Source organism: Mytilus trossulus, chromosome 10 (genome assembly GCF_036588685.1).
Source record: "Mytilus trossulus isolate FHL-02 chromosome 10, PNRI_Mtr1.1.1.hap1, whole genome shotgun sequence".
NCBI classification, from domain to species: Eukaryota; Metazoa; Mollusca; class Bivalvia; order Mytilida; family Mytilidae; genus Mytilus; species Mytilus trossulus.
Genome location: NC_086382.1, coordinates 24,656,597 through 24,678,041, shown reverse-complemented (window position 1 = coordinate 24,678,041; position 21,445 = coordinate 24,656,597). Strand labels below are relative to the sequence as shown.

Sequence of the window (21,445 nt, the reverse complement as noted above, 5' to 3'; positions counted from 1 at the left end):
CAATTTTAAAGTCGCTATAAAATATCATTTAGGATAAGTGAATTACATTGAAGTGGACCAGATACTCTGAATAGTTTAAAAAGGTCCTACAGTTTTTACTTTTTAAATTCAGCTGTTTAAATTATTCACCAATCCTTTGTGAAATTTGCAGAATTCAAATAAGGTTTTAGATCTACAAACTGAATATTTCAGTCTAGATTATCTGAATATTCTCAATTGTTGAAATGACCATCTGGTCACAGCTCTATTTTTTCTCATGTATGTTCACTACACATAAATATTATCAGGGCTCTGCAAAGCTTAATGCATGGTGTCTAGACAATAAACAAATTATATAAATGTTATAAATTATGCAAATAATATAAATACTCTTTGAGACATTAATTATATCATAGGACATAACATTTCTGTTTGTGCTCTGGTATAATCATCAAGTAGTGGATAAAGAATATGTGATTGATTCCAGTTTCGTGTTGTGTAATGCATAAGAAAATTTGCCAGTTAACCTGAAAGATTTTTTAACTAAGGGAAAAAAATCTACTGACTGTTTGAGATTTGCACAACTAATAATCTACAGTCAAGCAGAACAATCATTTCTGCAATGAAAATCTTGAGAGGATTTTCCAGTAATGCTAGAGTGGAGTCGTCGTCACTGCTTTGTAAGGCCTGTACATTTCTTAAATCACAATTTTCTAATTCAACTGATCAAATTTTGCAAATCGTGCAATGATGAGATGTGGTAAATGTTTTCATAAAGACACTTGTATTGTTTAATGTTTTGCATGGAGTTTAACTCCTGCAAAATCAAATGCCCCACAAGTTATTGCCGAAAAATGTGACTTTAACTCGAGTTGTTTCTATTAACAGACCAGCAAGTTCAAACTTTGTTTTATTATCTGTCCACAGAAATGAATGTTGTTTTGGACTGCTTAAACCCTGTTTGAAGTTGATATTAGATCTATTATAAAATCGTAAATTTCTTTAACACAAATTGCAGCAATCACTTCAAAGAAAGTCAAGTAACTTGCATACTTTCATTGAAATTCATACTAAATATAAATTGGAAATGGAAATGGCACATCCTAAATATAAGTGGTTTAGTTTATGATTGACTGTTTTTTACCCCCTGCATGTAAGACTTAAATGTATGTTTTCGACGGATAGAGCACACCACTATTGTCTACAGTGTGATAAATCAAATTCTCAATGTCCAAAGCTGAACTTGTGGTCTTTGTTCGTCTTGTATTATTTTTAATTTCAGTTTCTTGTATACAATTTGGAGTTTAGTATGGCATTCTTTATCACTGAACCAGTATATATATTTGTTTGGGGCCAGCTGAAGGATGACCCTGGGTGCGGAAATTTTTCGCTGCATTGAAGACCTGTTGGTGATCTTCTGCTGTTGTTTGTTCTTATGGTCAGGTTGTTGTCTCTTTGACACATTTCCATTCTTAATTTTATTTCATATAAATCTAGTACATGACATCATACTAGGCACAAATAGCAGCTACTGTGACAATTTTTTTTTATCTTACACGCTCCCATATTGATCACAGTTTTCTTCATTATCTTTAGATTAAAATGTCTCGTCACAGTAGCTGTTTTTTATGTTTAGAATGATTTCATCTACCAGATTTACAGGTTACAATAAAGATACTGCATAAGAGATGAGAAAATAAGTGAAAATGAAGGCTTCAAAGTGCTCATTAAAATCATCATGAATCCATCAAAAAGAATGTTAATAATATGAGGATAGATTGAGGCAAAGTACAACAATGTTTTACTATTCTATAACTTTATATGGTAATAAAAATTATAAATAAAGTAACAATTGAAAAGTCAATAAAATTGTTAACATGGCACAATTAGGTAATCAACAATGAAATGTTTATTCCTGAGAAATATTGCATAATATTCGTTATTTCATTGCCAATGTCATATGTTTTGTTTCACTATGCAACAGCTAACACTTTTCAGTACAGATCTTGCTGATATTATCTGCAAAAAAAATAAAAATATAGCTTATATTTTTACAAATTTAACAAAAGTTTTTAGTGGTATTTTATAATAAACATATTTTCTTATGTTAAAAATAATAACCATATATACTGATGGTATAAATAATCAACATATCAAATATGTAATTATAGATTATTGTTGATCATCTCAACAAGATTGATTTTCTCGCTTGAGCTGGGTTGGCGAAAGCCAGAAAGGCAATCAAGTTGAGATGACCAATGATAATGTTTATGGCTATTTTACCTATGAAGACATTGTCATTTTCATGTCAATTTCGTTAGCAATGCCACGTGCCTGCTTAGTTTCTAGCGATAATTTTTCCATCTCAAGCGAGGAGCATGATATGAAAATTGTCACAAAAAAATTAAATGAAAATGCACAAAATAGCGATAATATGCATTCCAATGGTTATAAATGTATACAGTACAACTGTAATGTCTGTGAAAATTGACTGTCAAAGTCCCTTAGGATAAAATTCATACATTATAATCAGTTTGGTAAAGGTACTGACATATGTATCAGATAAACTTGACATTATTTCCAATGCAATGTTTAATGAAAAGAAGGTCAATGTCGATTGAAGGTCAAATGAAACCTGTCAGTCAAATGCATGTTCAACTTTTTCAATCATTCTATAAATGAAGTAATATAAAAAAAAAGAAGATGTGGTATGATTGCCAATGAGACAACTATCCACAAAAGACCAAAACGACACAAACATTAATAATTATAGGTCACCGTACAGCCTTCAACAATGGGCAAAGCCCATACCGCATATAGTAAGTTAGTTAGACAATGTTTTTAGTATCTGAGATATGGACTAAACAATGAAACATTAACATAGAATGTACAAAGAGTTTATGGTGTCCATACCAAATTGTAGTCATTTTGTCTTGCATTCTAGTACTTTTGTCGCAGGGGTGGAAAAACTGCCAAAATATCCCTGCATCAAAATGTCATGACTTACAGTCACGAAACAAATGGTATAAATTGAAAAGACTAATAAAGGTGCTAAAAAAAAATTTTTTTAAATATATAACTAGCCTAAAAATTATGTTGGTAGTCATGGTAGTAAATATTATTTAAAGCCAATGAATGTCAAATATACTTACTCAAAACGGCTCCATAGACCTGTCTCAGATAGTGTGCTGTGTTGTGATTCTTTCTGTTTCCAGGATAAACTTCCAACTCATAATCAGGTCCATACTCAATAAAATACTGAAATATGGTGATAATTAAAATCATTACTATAAGTCTGTGCCGAAAGTCAATACTAAATGTCAAATGTCACAATTATCATGCATTTTATAACATTTTATTTTTTGGCAGAAGAATTTTTTAAACAATTACCAAAAGTTGTAATATTCAACTTTTAACATTTTTAATGACTTATTTTGCTTTTCAAATCAAAGATATTGTGTAATTGTGTTTTTATTTGTTGGTGTGGTGAGTATTGTCTTTTATTGTCACTTTTGTTTATTTCTGAATCTTCAGTTTTTGTCTATGCTTTAGCAGGTATGAAAACACAGTTCTCCTTTTGATTATTCATATTATATACATATGCATGCATGATTTAGTGCATATTAGTTCTTTTATCTGTAACTTGTACATTTAGGGATAACTGTATTGTAATTTAAGCTTGGCATTTGTAAAATGTAGATTTTACTGTCGCAAATTGAGTTTAGCTAGCGTTGCAGAGCGAAGCTAGCTATGACATGTATGAGTTAACAGATATTTCTTAAATTGCCAGCTAAGGTTTAATTATGCATCTGTCAAATGAAGAAATTCAAGCAAGATATAAATTTTTGTGCTACTAGTTGTCAAACTTGGATAGATTTAGTGGTCATTTCGATGCATTTTTAGGTTTGAGCACTCCCAATTCTTAAATATCTAGCTTTCAACACTTTAGTCTCTAGCTTTAGAATAAAGGTTAAATATGTTGTTTACAAATTTGGTATAAAAATTACATTATAAAAATAGTCTACAATAAAACTAGAGGCTATCAAGAGCCTGTGTCGCTCACCTTGGTCTATGTGCATATTTAACAAAGGACACAGATGGATTCATGACAAAATTGTGTTTTGGTGATAGTGATGTAGTGATGTGTTTGTAGATTTTACTTTACTGAACATTCTTGCTTCTTACAATTATCTAAATTTATAACGAACTTAGTCCATTAGGCCACGTTTTTTTAATTTGTTGGTTTACGGATTTTCCCCATGAAAAAGTCGGGTCGGTCGTTCAGGAAAAAAAAGAAAAAAAAATATCTTTCAAGACAGAAAAAAAATGCAAAATAATTATACATTTCACCTTTCTAACAAAACGTTTTTTATGCTATATTGTCATCATTTCAAATTTAAGTTCAATGAAATATTCTTGCTCAGCTGTCATAAATATTACATGACATTGTCTAATGATTAGTCGTAAAAAAGGGGGTGTTCATAGACAAAGACGAAAAAATTAAATCGTCATTTCACAAACAAGAAAAACAAATTCGCATAGTTCTTAATCAATTCCAGAAAACTTGGTGAGTAATGATCTTTAAAAACGAAAACTGATAAAGAAAAGCATGTAAAAAACATCATACCAAAATAAGTTTCAACAAACGTGTCAAAAAGGTAATAGACTTGTCCACGGAAAAAACGAGAATGTCAGGTTAATCTGGTGTCATGCATTCCCGTTTTTTATCCAAATGGATGATATTTTTTTTTTTTATTATCCATGAAACAAGAAAATTCTAAATGACTTGTTGGTATTCAGAACTTTTACTTCCAAGGTGCTTTCCACCTGTCCACATTTGGACAAGTCTATTTCTATGAGATTATGCATCTTACAGACTGATGACAAATAAGGGAAACAAACTTATTGTGAAATTGGTTTTAAACACAGAATTCGTTCCGCAAAATTATTTGTGTAATTTGTCTATTTTTAGAAACTTTAACTGGAAGTTTTATTTTTTCACAACAGAGAGTGTTATCAATTTTGTTAGTGATTCATGCATTTCATTTCATAAAAAAAGAAGAATTTAATTATTTATCAGGGATAATGTATTTGTTTGGGTCGGCGGGAATAAAAAAGCATGAAAAATCAATTTTATTTTTATTCTAGGAACCGGCAAAATCGGGTCAGCGCATCCGTAAACCAACAAATAAAAAAATCCTGGCCTTAGTTACAGAGGAAAATATTTTGTTAAAATTTACAAAAATTTACAAAATTATTAAAAATTTACTGTAAAGGGCAATATCTCATTAAGGGATCAACTGACCTTTTTGGTCATGTTGACTTATTTGTGGATCTTACTTTGCTGAACATTATTGCTGTTCACAGTTTATCTCCATCTATAATAATATTCAAGATAATAACCAAAATCAGTAAAATTTCCTTAAATATTTCCAGTTCAGGGGCAGCAACCCAACAACCAATTGTCAGATTCATCTGAAAATTTCAGGGCAGATAGATCTTGACTTGCAAAACAATTAAACTCCTGTCTGAATTGCTCTTCATGCTTTGGTTTCTGAGTTATAAGCCAAAATCTGAATTTTACACCTATGTTCTATTTTTAGCCAACTTGGTTGGTTGGCAGGGTCACCGCCACATTTTTTTAAAGTAAATACTTCAATAATGATTATGGCCAAGTATGGTTAAATTTGGACCAGTAGTTTTAGAGAAGAAGATTTTTGTAAAAGATTAGAAAAAATTAGGAAAAATTGGTAAAAAATTACTATAAAGGGCCATAACTCCTTAAGGGGTCAACTGACCATTTTAGTCATAGTTACTTATATGTAGATCTTACTTTGCTGAACATTATTGCTGTTTACAGTTTATCTCTATCTATAAAAATATTCAAGATAATAGCCAAAAAACGGTTTAATTTCCTTTAAAATTGCCAATTTAGGTGCAGCAACCCAACAACCAGTTGTCAGATTCATCAGAAAATTTATGGGCAGATAGATCTTGACTTGCAAAACAAATTAACTCCATGTCTGAATTGCTTTTAATGTTTTGGTTTCTGAGTTATAAGCCAAAATCTACATTTTACACCTATGTTCTATTTTTAGCCATGTTGGCCAACTTGGTTGGTTGGCAGGGTTACCGCCACATTTTGAAACTAAATACCTCAATAATGATTATGGCCAAGTATGGTTAAAATTGGACCAGTAGTTTTAGAGAAGAAGATTTTTGTAAAAAGATTAGAAAAAGTTAGGAAAAATCGGTAAAAAATGACTATAAAGGGCAATAACCCATAAGGGGTCAACTAATATAACCATTTAAGTCATATTTACTTATTTGTAGATCTTACTTTGCTGAACATTATAACTGTTTACAGTTTATCTCTATCAATAATAATATTCAAGATAATAACCAAAAACAGTAAAATTTCTTTAAAAATTTCCAATTCAGGGGCAGCAAACAAACAACGGATTGTCTGATTCATCTGAAAATTTCAGGGCAGATAGATGTTGACCTGTTCTATTTTTAGCCATGGCGGCCATCTTGGTTGGTTGGCCAGGTAACGCCACACATTTTTTAAACTAGATACCCAAATGATGATTGTGGCCAAGTTTGGTTTAATTTGGCCCAGTAGTTTCAGAGGAGAAGATTTTGTAAAAGCTAACGACGGACGACAACGACAGATGACAGAAACAGGACGCAAAGTGATGAGAAAAGCTCACTTGACCCTTTGGACCAGGTGAGCTAAAAAGTGCAAATCTATGATTCAGCGCTGTTTGTAATGGGTTATCAAAATGTTTGTCATACCTCATGATCAGGAATCTCTGTAGGTATTTGTTTCCCTGTGGCTAAAGCTGTAAGAAATGCCCAACATCTGGCTGTATTGCTTAAATTGTATCCACCTGAAAAATAAACATATAAAGCTGATTTTGATTTTTGTTATTTTATCACCACTTTTAAGCACCGCACTTAGGCATGGCGGCCATTTTTTATTGGTGGAGGAAGCCAGAGTCCCCAGAGAAAACCACAGACCTTCGATAGGAAAACTGACAATCCTAGTCAATTAAGATTGGAATAAAGTGAAATCACAAAAATGGAGTGCACTCTAAACATAAGGTATTGTTTTTTAACAATCAACCATACTGATCCTTTAAGGGTATTCATAGATCTGTTTCAAATTAACAAGGAAGTAAAAGAAGAATACATGGCAAAATCCCTATCATTTGCCGTATAATCCCGAGATACCAATATTGATCAGCCAGAGGGCCTTTAGGTATTTCATTGAGTTCTTTTTTATAGTTGCATATCATGTGTCAGAAATATGAAAACTCAACGTTTTTGATGTCACATTCCAAACAATGACGTCATTTAATAAATTTTGTCACACCCGAATGACTGTTCATTTAGGACCCATTTAGAGGGACAAAAATTCTGAAGAGGCTCGCATAAATTAAAACAAGTTCATGTATAAAAAAATAAAAATGAGTACGTTTGTGATAAAGGATGTGATAAAGGGAATGATAAATGGTATGCATCAAAGTTGTGCAATATGGATTAAACAGCAGGCTATTTATCAAATATTCAGAACTACTGTTTTTACTACAAAATGTATGGTAAAAATTGATATATATTCACTTAAAAATTTGACAAAAATGATTCTATCTAGATTTTTTCATTTTTCTAAAACTAAGAAGAAAACAAGGATTTTGTAAGATTTAAAGAATATCTTTTTAAACTACATGCAATAAAACAATAAAAAGAAAAGTAGAAATTAGCAGGCAAAATTTTTAATGGCCACTAATTATATATAAATGGATAAAACAAAGATAACAAATATCAGAAAAAAATTCAACACAAATACTAGATATCAGACTACAGACTAAATAGTTTTCCTTTAGCCTTTATCCTCATTTAGACCAATATCTATTAACTTGGACTGCTATCTTAGAAATATACTTGCTCAAAAATTAAAATGTTTCATTATAATTATCTAATTTTTGTAAAGTATGTACTACTACATGTATTACATTCAAAATTCTTTATTTAACAAGAATTTAAGAATCTGCAATAACTTGAAATTTTCTAAATCCGAAATGATAATTTAATAAACATTGATTAAAAATTATTCTATTCTGTCTCCATGGTCTCTGACACAAAAAAAATATCTGCTGGCAGCATTTCTATATCAACTGTTTTGTTTGAAATGTTATTGAAAAAAAGTCATATACTGTTTAACTATTCATCTTGCTGGTTACCTTTGTTGTTTCAATTTTGCAATAATACTTTTATATAATAATTTGTCATTTGAAAAAATGGGCAACTGTACATGTACAACATTCAAATAGTATTTACCTTCCCCTACAACTAATGTTGAATGATTCCAATGTAACAAAAGTACATACCTCCCCTAAAACCAATGTTGGAAGATTCCACTGTAACAGGAAGTACATACCTCCCCCTAAAACCAATGTTGGAAGATTCCACTGTAACAGGAAGTACATACCTCCCCCTAAAACCAATGTTGGAAGATTCCACTGTAACAGGAAGTACATACCTCCCCTAAAACCAATGTTGGAAGATTCCACTGTAACAGGAAGTACATACCTCCCCCTAAAACCAATGTTGGAAGATTCCACTGTAAAAGGAAGTACAGACACTTTCCCAGTCCTTTGTGTGTTAAATTAAATGATTCCATTGGATCACCAGCTAATCCGTCTGCTCCACATTGGCAGACGACAACCTCAGGACGGAATGTTTCTTTCACCTTATTCAGAATTCTGAAATGTAAAAAACATCTTATTGTAAAAAAAACATACATTTTCTTTACCAAAGAGATTAATAAATCTGCATGAATATTTCTATTCCTTTATTGAACTATTGATAGAAATTAATTTTGAACACTTTTCTGTCATATAAATTTTGTGTTGGGTTGCCGTGTTGTTGATGTATAAACAACATCTCCTCTATTTAAGAAATAATTGATGCAAGCTATACTTTATTGCAGTTTCAACATGGGTATGCATTAAATTTGTGATTATTTTTGCCCGAGCGATAGCTTGCATCAATTATTTCAATTCTGATTAGGACAATTAAGGATATCTAGATGTCCTATGTGTAGAAGGGTTAAGCAATTGTGTAGGCTCTTCCATGAACCCATGAACCTCCACTTTTTGTTTGTAAAAAGGCAAACAGCTGGCACTGTGATTTTTCAGAGGAAGGAGTTTTGAAAATCCAACATGAATGATGGTCTTACTTAGGTCAAATATGTCAATTTCAGAATGCAACACATTACAGTCATGAAAGTCATAATAAATGAATTAGTAACAACATGTGCATCATTTATGAGTTGAGAAGTGTTTTAAGTTAATAAATGCATGCCAATTTGATAAAATTCATGATTCTGCAGAAGTCAATATATGAATGTGCAAAAAAAGTAATATTGGATTTAGAGCATTCATGGCATTGGTTTACTGATAACATATTCATAAAGCAAAAGAAGCACGTCATATTAAAATTATATTTACATATTTACCATATATCTCAAATTATCTTACCTCCTATACATTTCTAGGAATATGATTGGTTAAAAGCTTCTGCTTGGAAACCGTGTATATTTCATATACGGTTAGTAGGCAATGGTAGGGAGGTAGGGCTTATTTCATAAACGGTTAGTAGTGGTGTTACGTCCTTTTATATTCCATATTAGGTAAGGAGGGAGGAGGGGCTTATTTCATACACGGTTAGTAGTGGTGTTACATCCCTTTATAAAAACACAACAGTACTGAGAAAAAATCTTAAAGGTTTCAACAGATGAGGAAATTGATGATTAAGATTGAAATAAATTCATAAAATACATTTAAAGTTAACAAGTTGTTATTGTGGCATCTGTTTTTGTACGATCAATATAGGAAGTTTCTTAATGCTAACAGTATTGAAGACTTGCACATTTTGATAAGTCACTAGTCTAAATTTCACACGTTAAAATAGACGGTAAGATAAATTTGTTACATAGTGTGCTAGTGACGTAATACAGTATATATGGGGTCAGTATCACTTCGCTCTGATCCCATATGGGATTTACTGACCCCATACATACCGTATTAGGTAACTAATAATACACCCACTAGAAAATGTAAAATAAAGGTAGTCTTTGTTGAAAAAGTGTTGACATTTTGGCCATCTACAAAACCTTCAAAGATGATAATGAATAAAAATGATAATCAAAATATAGTTAAACATGAATAACTGTATTTTTTTTCAATACTGTATTTAATTTAAAACCATTCATGTTTTTCTTTAGGTATATTTGCCATACCTACAAACTAATGGAGTAAACTCTGTATCTTTAATGCCATCCAACAATGGAACATTGACAGTATAGTATTGACCTTTACCTATTCCAATGTCATCCAAACTTCCTGTTCCTACAAAATATAGTCATCCAATCTAATCAATAACTTACAAATAACAAGAAAATCATACAGAAAACCACTGCAGATCTCATTCATGAACTGAACATATTATTTGAACCTCAACAGAAAAGATAATCAATGACTGCTTAATGTTCAGCTTCAAATATATATATATAAATAAACTCATCATAGATTCCAGGACTAAATTTTGTATAAACGCCAGACGCATGTTTTGTCTACAAAAGACTCATCAGTGACGCTCGAATCCAAAAAAGTTAAAAGGCCAAATAAAGTAAAGTTAAAGAGCATTGAGGACCGAAATTCCTAAAATTTTTGCCAAATACAGCTAAAGTAATCTATGCCTGAGGTAGAATTCACATCTAGGACAATAACATGAATTATGAATATACCCTGCTTAGGTGTACCAGAAAGACACACTGAATTTCTCTTTAACATATAAGCTCTTGAGAAAACAGTTAGACCTGTCACCCTACCTAGACACAGTTTACTAATTCTGAGCCAACTAACTCTCAAGTAATTTGTGATTGTTTGAGAAGTAGCAAATACCAATTTAACATGTTTAAAAGTGTTTGGTTTGATCCATCACAACTGCTTTCACTTAAAACATAGATTACTGTGGTTGGTTTATCTATAAAAAAAATCCTGTAAGGTACTTATGGAAGAAAACAGTCATAACTATTGATGTTTTGATCCATCACAACTGCTTTCACTAAAAACACATATTACTGTGGTGGGTTTATCTATATAAAAGAAATATGTTGTCTTCCTCATGGCATCCTTTGAACATACCTTCAGCATTTTTGTTTAGCTTTAAATATCAACAGAACTGTAAATATTTTTTTACCTGGAAAAAATCCTGTAAGGTACTTATGGAAGGAAACAGTCATAACTTTTGATGTAGCACTAAATGCATCTTCAACACCTACAAACAAAATAAATAAAATACATTCAAAGCTTTTACTGATCTATGAACATTTCAAAAGATATGCATTTTGTTGCAGTTGCAACAAAGCATGTATTTTTATATGTGGATAAAGTTCTGTCTACATGACTTTTGTTTTTTTGGTAAAAAATATTCTGTGTCATTTCTATGGAAATTTAAGCAGTATTATGGTACCACTGAAACAGCTCAAGGTAAAATACAAATCCAGCAGACCATGGTTTCCAAAACAGTCATATATATATTCCGGACATTTATATATTTACCTGACATTGTCCACCTGGTATAAAAATGAAACATCTACTTTTATGTGTTCAAGGCTTTCTTATAATGATCAGATTTGCTGGCATACAGTATACTAAAAATGTGTTTGGGGCATTACATCATTGCTTATTTACAACATGTACAAATAGATAGGAATTACATTGAAGACCTGTTGGTGACCTTCGGCTGTTGTTTTTTCTATGGTCGGGTTGTTGTCTCTTTGTTACATTCCCCATTTCCATTCTCAATTTTACTTGTTGCATTTGTGTATATATAACAATATAATTTCTTTCTCTAGCTATATACCATAACAGAAATTGTTTTCAATACTTTGAAAAATTCTTACCATCACCATGGTGTAGGTCAAGGTCAACATACAGTATCCTATCATACTTTTCCTTCAGCTTAAGTATACCAAGTACAATGTCATTAATGTAACAAAACCCTGAAGCATGGTCTCTGGAAGAAAAATGAACATGGATTGACGACTTTGTAATGTACCAGATCCAAATATTTCTTACTTAGGACAAACTAACCCTGACTTTTAATATTGTAACAAAAAGCTGTATATAGTTGGGTGTCGAAAGACAGCTAAATATAACCAGATATCCTTATAGGAGAATCAGGTTTGAATAATTTCTTAAAACTTAATTGCATGTATTGTTTTAATTATATATGCATGGAAAAAAATCCATGCAAGCTTTTTGTCGAAATTCTCCCAAAATACAATGGAATATTCTTTTTTATTTTCTTCTTTCAAATACAAAAAAAGGGAATATTGATAAAACCACTCAAATCAAGTACTTAAACAATTCTGAATTCTTCTCATTTCAAATTGAGACCAGGAAGGAGAAAATTCTTCCAAGCATTCTTATTTACTTGAAATGAGTATTGGGTCGGCTATGCAAATGGGAAAAAGGACAGGCTTCTGCTTAAAAATTTGAAATCCCTGCACTATTAGAAAAAAAATTATACCACATCTTAGCAGATGATACTAAATACATTAATATTGTTCTGCCTAACATTACCAATGATTTCAAAAAGATTAGATGTTGATAATTTTTCTGAAGAAAAGTTATACTGTAATTTATTTTATATCTATTAATAATTACATTAGATGTATGTTTCATTATGATATGTTGTTCTGATTGGATACCTGCACATCACATGTTATTCCTTAACCAATTGCATCACTCAATAAAACTTATCATTCATGATAACATGAGGTCCCACAATAAGTGCACAGCCACAGGTGAATTAAATTAAAAAAATTATATCGTGTGTTCATGATTAACCAAGCTAAAAAATGTAATTATAAGTATGGAATGCTTCTTTTTGTAACTTCAAAAGGTTGTAAAAGCATTGACCATGCACTCCCATGCTTCATACAAAATGTACTTCAGTCAACGCTTTTACACCCCAATGAAGTTACAAAAAGAAGCATTCAGTTCTCAAGTACAAAAAAATAATAAAATCTATCTAAAATACAGAGAACAACTGTTTTACACGGTACTAACTTAGCTGCATGATGCCACCCGCCACACCAGTTGATAGCCACTTTACAGGTTTCCTGTAACAAACATTCTGCTGCCACTATGGTGGCACCTGATGACATAGTGGCATACTTATACAGACCCTGTTGTAAGGGACAATCATAACCTGAAAACAGTATTTTGTACAGTCAACAATTCACATAGCAAAAACATAAAGCTTGTAGTGCATTTGAAAAGATAAAACTAATATAATGGACATACATGTATATATTTTGTGTCATTTTTATGGTAATTATAAAATTTACATCCGAAGTCATGATTCTTTTATATAAAAAGAAGATGTGGTATGATTGCCAATGAGACAACTATCCACAAAAGACCAAAATGACACAAACATTAACAACTATAGGTCACCGTATGGCCTTCAACAATGAGCAAAGCCCATACCGAATAGTCAGCTATAAAAGGCCACGATAAGACAATGTAAAACAATTCAAACAAGAAAACTAACTGCCTTATTTATTTAACACATTTTACTACAGGAAAATCTTGTCAAACAGCAATTCCTGATAGATTATGTTACGATGGGAATTCTTTTCAACTGAATTTTACAGCTCATTCTTGTAATGTGCTGTAAGACCATTACCACAGGTACCGTAAGATGGAGGGTTGAGTACTCACAATCATCTTTAACCCTTTCCTTATTCTTTATGTGCCCATATATAGCTATTGCAAGTCAGGAGCGTGTAAATCAGTTGTTGTTGGTTCAAGTCAGTCATATATTTTTTTTGCAAATTGAATTTGGTCTGGAGACCTGAATTTGCCTTAATCTTATTCATTTGCACTCTGCTGGTAAGTTGTCTCATTGGCAATCATACCACATCTCTTTAGTTGTTATATACATGACTTTTGTATATAGTTAATTGCATTTTTCATGTTTTTTAACATCTACATGTACATGTAACTCTCAGGAAAACTGCCTGTAAATATCAAAAGTGGTGACCGTTTGATAATAAAAAAATTTAGATTGTTTTCTTGAAAAACTTGAAATCTTTTTTATCTATATCTAGATCAATATCTGTTTCTATGGATGAGTGTGGTGGTTGTAAGCAGTAAAATTTATCTTTGTATTTTTGATGTTGAATATCAATATTAAAGTCATAAAGAACAAGTGACCGGTGAAACATAATGTTCTTCCAATTCTTGAACCAATGCATATAAACATCATAAACTTAATCTTCCGTGCTCGAATATATCATTTTTTTTTCGATTAAATTTCGTATAATCGTCAATCAGGTAATTAAAGTTCGTGTTTTGAAGTTTACGATTGTCACATTTTTGTCAACAATTGACGAAAAATAAACAAAAAAGCATGGAAATTGAGCATGTGTTTAACATGTAAATTCAGATAATAGTTTATTTTAAGGACATCCATGCGTATTGTGATCACCAGATTTTTACGAGATGGGTCACACTGAGGTCACTTTGCATACGGAAAATATATTGGGGGAATTGCTTCCTGGAAACAGCAATTGAAATAAAGTAAACTTCTTCTAAATATGAATAAATTAAAGAATTTTCTTCAGAAAAAAGTATATGTACATAAGTTTTATAATGAAAACTAGATACCATTGAGATGGGAGCCATCTCTGTGTGCCCCGCTGTCAATAACGTGGGGTAAATAAGTTGTATGGATAATCTGATATGAAGCATTATTTGAAGTTATTACATAGTCTCATGTGTGATTTTATTCTAAGATTTTAAGTTAAAACTGATAAATATTCTCAACTTACTTTCATAGTATAATAGTGATATGACTGCATGATGTGAACTCATTGTTGACTACTCTAAGATGACTTCTGGATATATGGATTGATGTTTGAACAATATGTTTAAAGGTGCTGCCCAATTGATATTTGTCACATATTTTTAGAATTATGCCTTCAATATATTATGACCCACCAAGTATAAAGTATGAAATATTAACGTTTCTCGAGAGGTAGAGCGGACACAATTTGTTAAGAATAACGAATGGATGGACAGACCAACTGACTGACCTTTGACCTAGGATGCATACATTATGACACGCCCTCTGGTGGTGGTTAAAATGGATGTCAAGTATAAACTTTGAAATCATAATGGTTATCTAGATATGGAGCGGACACGATCTTCACCACAGGACAGGGGGTTGTCAACTGAAACCAAAGTTTTTGACCTTGACCTTTGACCTAGAAAGTTGTACATACATCATGACACGCCCTCTGGTGGTGGTTAATAAACATGTAAAGTATAAAGTATGAAATCATAATGGTTCTCTAGATATGGAGCGAACACAAAGTCAAAGTGTTACAGATGGACGGACGGATGGACGTACAGACTGATCACTATAGGACACCCGCCTAAAGGCGAAAAAAAAAGGCGGGGCCCTAACTATCCATTGAGTTATAAAAACATATGCATTAAATTTTTTTATTTGAGGTTTCTTATGACTTTAAGCTACTATCATGACTATCTTTATATGCAGATATTCATACTTAATCCATAGTGTGTTGCTTCATCTTCAAACTTTTCAGAATCGTCATGGTTACTGATTTTCTTTATGAACTCTATGTAGTCAAGGTCATGGAAGGCAAGAACTTCTCTTTCTGTTGCCTCCCTTGGTTCTACAACTCTAAAAACATTGAACAAAAATTATTGCCATAATTCTCATTGATGCACTTGCCAAAATGCCATGTATATGTCAATAGCTTATAGATAATATCAATACATTGTATATTATTATTCAAATCATAAAATTTATAAAATCATGAGAAACGGTGACTTATAGTTGTTAATTTCTGTGTCATTTTGGTCTCTTGTGGAGAGTTGTTTCATTGGCAATCATAACAATTTTTTTTTTATACGCTAGTCAAAATTTTTGAAGGGATGTATTATGGTATGCAAATGTCAGGCGTCTGTCTGCCAATCTGTCTTTCCCGCGAAAACATGTTGCACCATTACTTTAGAACAACTTATCCAAGTTTCATGAAATTTAAGATAGTTGTTTGTTTCTTATGATGGTCAAAAGTGCTGTTTACTTTTTGAAGAAAATGAGATTAAAACTTTTTGAGTAATGGGACTTTGGAACTAAAACAGGGATGTGTTTTTTCTCATGTCGTGCTCTCTCAACAAGGATTTATGATTATTGCTTAAAACTTTACACAATTCTTAGTTATATTAATCTAAAAATCAGTATACTTTTTGGTGATGATTCAAATTTTATTTTTGAATTATTGAGTATTTTGTAAAAAAAGGTGGAGGGGGTTCTCACATGTCGTGCCGTTACTAAAAAGGATTTATGATTATTGCTTAAAACTTTACACAATTCTTAGTTATATTAATCTAAAAATCAGTATACTTTTTGGTGATGATTCAAATTTCATTTTTGAGTTATTGAGTATTTTGTAAAAAAAGGGGGAGGGGGTTTTCACATGTCGTGCCGTACCTCATGTACCTCAAAAAGGATTTATGATTATTGCTTAAAACTTTACACAATACTTAGTAATACTAATCTAAAGATCTGTATAATTTTTAGTAATGATTCAACATTTCATTTTAGAGTAATTAAGTTTTTTTGTAAAAAAAGGGGGGTTTTTCAAGTTGCACCGTATGTCAGAAACTATTTATGATTATTGCATAACATCCACACACACAAGACGATGGGCGTATCATGTGCTCATGGCACAGCTGTTTATTTATATTCATTACAATTTTAGCCAAAATATTTACATCTTTGTTTTTTTCTCCCAGTAACTACATGTATATCATGTATATATATATGTCTCACACTTTAATATGTTTTTTCCCCCAGTGTAATACAAAAGTACAAATATGTATATCAATCTTTTTTTTATATTTACCTCATGTACCGAGTCAAGCCATAAGCCTCAATAAGACTGTATACCATACTTGCCTGTAATAAAAATTAATAAAACAGTTAGCTAGTAGTCTGTTGTTATGTATGTATTATTGTCATTTTATTTATTTTCTTTTGTTTCATCTTCTGACATCGGACTCTGACTTCTCTTGCACTGAATTTTAATGTGCGTATTGTTATGCGTTTACTTTTCTACATTGGCTAGAGGTATAGGAGGAGGGTTGATCATGAGATCTCATAAGCATGTTTAACCCCACTGCAATTTTGCCCCTGTCCCAAGTCATGAGCCTCTGACCTTTGTTAGTCTTGTATTATTTTTAATTTTAGTTTCTTGTGTATAATTTAGAGTTTAGAATGACGTCCATTATCACTGTACTAGTATACATATTTTTTAAGGGTCCAGCTGAAGGACCCATGGACCCATTGGTGGCCTTCAGCTGTTGTCTGCTCTATGTTGGGGTTGTTGTCGCTTTGACAAAAATGTTTGACACATTCCGCATTTCCTTTCTCAATTTTATCTTTATAAAGATGAAAGACAATTTTGTATTTCAGGAAGATTTGAAAATGTTGATACAGACATAGTTTAAGCACCACATTTCACAATTTATTTTACATGTTGAAAACTATTATTATATGCAAATGAAAATAATATTTCTGTATAGAAAATGAGTGCTATAGTGACTTACTGATAAATTGGTTGCAATGAAATACATTGATTTCCCAGTGAAAACCAATAATTTTACATGTTAAATAAACGTGGTTATATCACTCCTCTGACATCATACAACAAAAGGCATGATGGGCGTTGTCAATGCAAGACATCAATAACGTTGGACCAAAACAAATTTTGAATGTGTAGAAAAAAATATATATTCTTTACATTTTCTACTTGAATTTCATAAAAAAAAAGTAACGCACCAAGCGCATTCATAAATTAATGTGTTGCTTGGTCATGTTGGTCACTTGTTGAATGTTCCTCTATTAATTTGGATTCTTCAATTACCATGATCACTCATGATAACATGAATTAGTTATTCCATATACATTGATAAATAATCATTGATTATTAAAATTTACCTTAAAATATTTATAATATATACAATGTCAAATGAATGTATATATAACCCCGCTGCATTTTTGTGTCTGTCCCAAGTCAGGAGCCTCTGGCCTCTGTTAGTCTTGTATTATTTTAGTTTCTTGTGTACAATTTGGAAATTAGTATGGTGTTCATAATCACTGAACTTGTATATATATACTTGTTAACATGGTTAAGGGGCCATCTGAATGACGCCTCTGGGTGTGGGAATTTCTCGCTACAATATTGAAGACCTGTTGGTGACCTTCTGCTGTTGTTTTTTTCAACGGTCAGGTTGTTGTCTCTTTGACACATTCCCCATTTCCATTCTCAATTCTATACCATGTATATGGGTAAATTCAGTAAATAAATATACGTCATCAGGGACCGCCCATTTGGGGGAGAGCTTTATGTGTTAAACTGAAGTCATGTGCTCTTCTGATTGGTAGATAATGTTTGTAATAAATAATTTTGGATAGATGGATCAAAACTAGAGTTGAAAAAAAAAAAAAAAAAATGCTGAATGTACTATTTTTTTTCCTACAGGGTTTAAAGTAAACATGGTAAATGTGGTCAGTATAGGAATTCAGTGTGAATCTACATTGTTTGTAAAAAAAGCCATGTGAATGCTCAAAAATGCTGCATGACCCTATGTTTGTATTGTTGCAAAAGATAGGGATACATTTGTAGTTTCATGAATGATATATGAAAGTTTCTAATTTCTAAAGGTAAATCAGGTATAAATTTATTTTCATACATATATGACATAGAATAGCATTAAAGTAAATAGGAGATTTTTTACTGAATTTACCCCTATACCTGTATACATTTGTACATTCTACTTACTCTACAAGGTATTTTCTGCATCTGATCACAAATCTGAATCAGCTCCTTACTGTAAATATAAACAACTTTCTGATTTTTGTTCTTCTTATCTACAGTATGAGAAAGCTTTTCTTTTCTTAGCTTTTCAGTTACGTCTTCAGAAGTTTTTGATTGCTTTGAAAGTCCTAGTTTCTTGATTCCTAATTCAGAAACAGGTTTCAATTTTGTGTCTATACATTTAACCTGCTTTAAAGATAAATCCTCACTAGTTTTGTCTCCAGCAGCCTGACAGCTGTCATCTTGACCTTGAAAGATTGACCTTTCTTTCTTTTGATCTTTTCTTAACATTTGTAAGGAAGGTGTATGCGTTGTTTCTTGATGAACATCATTATCAATATCATAAATGTCATCTGTAACTTCAATTTTGTCAACTTTGTCTTTTTCACTAATATATGTGACCTCATTAGAACACAAGGAAGAGTCTTCTAAGAGTTCCCATGGATTGGTCTTCTCTTGAACATGGGGAACATCGATATCAGATGAATCAATTTCCATATCTTCTTCAATAATTTTATCCACAGCTTTTTGAAGTTTTTCACTTGACAAAATTCTGTCATCAACATTTATCTGGAGTGAACCAAAACTCTCATTTTCTGAACATGAAGAAATAGGTTGAATAGTGCCTTTTAAAATTGTTTTGGAAGTTTGATCCTGGTCATCAACATTGATACTGGCATGATCAAGGATTGTTATTTCATTTGTCAATGAAGAAATAGTCTCTTTGGAACATGTTTTGCAAGTTTCATCTTCATCATTAACATTGACACTGGCATGATCCAGAATTGTTTTATCATTTGTCAACAATGTGTGTGGTTTAGATTCTAAATCCTCTGTAGATTTTACCACATTCTCATTTTTACCAGAGGATGTCGATTGGTTTAGTTTTGTCTCACAAGCTTCTAAAATTGTATTTCTGTCAGCTTGGTCATTTTCTGTATTTTGTGACAAATTTGTTTCATTTTTATCACTTTTAATATTACTTTCAGGTGTTTCATTGTTAATAAAGTCTAAAACTGTAGGCACAAAATTTTCATCTGGTCCAAAGGTATCAAAAGATTTAGAATTCAGACTTTCTTTGCTGTCCCTTTCAACATGTTCAACTCCATCTAAGATATCTTTCTCCATTGTTTGTGAAACTGGAAGCTACAATCACAATGTACAATGTAGAGAGTTGTAAACAAAATACAAATGCACTAAGTTGAATGTTTATCTTGAATGGATTGATATACTACATGTACATGATGTACATAGAGCTACAATTTCACAGTAAAAAGTGCTTACCTGCCCACTATCATGACTATCCTGATTTTGACAGTATCATTCTGATTTTCATGCCTAAATCTGAATCCAGATATCCATTGATATTGGAATTGTAATACACTTACAAGGCCTTCCCATCCAGATTTTCACAAAACATACATGCACCTGAAAAAATTATTGGTTACCAATTTTGAAATTTTCTGTCAGATCAGTTTCTAAATATCTATAATTTTGTATGTCAAGTTTAGGACCCTACGATACATTTGTAGATCAATGGTCACAACCAGGGACCATGCTGTGTGTTGCCAATGTTGCAATCTGCGAATTTTTATTTAATCTGGCGACAAAATATGTCTGCTGGCGATATTTCTAGCATATTGTGCACATGTGTGGGGAAAGATGGTTGATCTATTTGGACTAACAATTTTCATTACCTGACGAAATTGATCTTCATTTTAATTGGTAAGAGTTAAAAAAAAAACTGTACAAAATTTTACATAGCAACAAGTTTATGACTTTGTTTACGACCCCTAGCTAATCAACAGTTACAACACTCAACAGGTATCATTATAAATAACACATACTGTATCTTTTTCAAGGGGTACCAATCTGCTGTATTAACCTCTCAGCTATGTTTTATCTAAATTATTATCCTGAATGTCCTATCTTTATCATGATTATGGTCTTTTACATATTGATTCTATTTTAAAAGTATTTTCTATGACATCACATACATCACATCATTACGGTTATTTGAAACAAACAACAAGGTGCCGATTTGACTTTTTCTATGGGTGCCAATTTGACCAGCTGTACTTATTTGACTTTTACAGTTGTACCCATGCAATGAATCAGGTCCGTTTACGCCAAATATATTTTCGCACCCTACACGTTTGCACCTTGCACATTCACACCCAAGGTCAGTTCGCACCCAATTTAAAATCAAATTCCAGTTGAATAATTTATTATGAGAAAATCAAGATTGTTGTTTCAAACTTTGTAATTGATTTGATGTAAATACTGCATGTATTTAGCTTGGTATGAGTAAAACATTGAAGATTTTAAATGAAAAACACAAAAGATTTTAACAGATTGGCCATTTTGATCTGAAACAATGAAACATAAAGTCATGAAAGTTATAGCAATACACTAACCAAAACATGATTAAAATTTATTTTCAACACAAAAAATATGTTGTCAGAGTCTCAC

The 21,445-nt window shown here is 31.7% G+C and overlaps 1 protein-coding gene across 1 annotated transcript; it reads right to left on the bottom strand.

Annotated features, from left to right (window-relative positions):
• Positions 1–1,818: 1,818 nt before the first annotated feature.
• On the bottom strand, positions 1,819–20,062 carry LOC134687087 (histone deacetylase 8-like). The gene is made up of 11 exons (XM_063547064.1): positions 18,938–20,062; positions 17,000–17,052; positions 15,635–15,771; positions 13,125–13,266; positions 11,954–12,066; positions 11,248–11,325; positions 10,286–10,394; positions 8,575–8,747; positions 6,778–6,872; positions 3,132–3,237; positions 1,819–1,998 (listed from the first exon to the last, which is right to left on the bottom strand). Exons 1-11 carry the CDS (start codon positions 19,469–19,471, stop codon positions 1,964–1,966), a joined length of 1,575 nt encoding a protein of 524 aa, XP_063403134.1. The 5' UTR covers positions 19,472–20,062; the 3' UTR covers positions 1,819–1,963.
• Positions 20,063–21,445: the final 1,383 nt, after the last annotated feature.

Excerpts from the sequence above, each read along its gene's own strand:
- LOC134687087 (XM_063547064.1), bottom strand. The coding sequence starts at position 19,471 with ATGGAAATTGATTCATCTGATATCGATGTTCCCCATGTTCAAGAGAAG. Across the intron at positions 13,267-15,634 it reads AGCAACACACTATGGATTAA|GTTATGATTGTCCCTTACAA; the intron begins GTATGAATATCT and ends TACTGTTTTCAG. Across the intron at positions 6,873-8,574 it reads AACATTGGTTTTAGGGGGAG|GTGGATACAATTTAAGCAAT; the intron begins GTATGTACTTCC and ends TTTATTTTTCAG.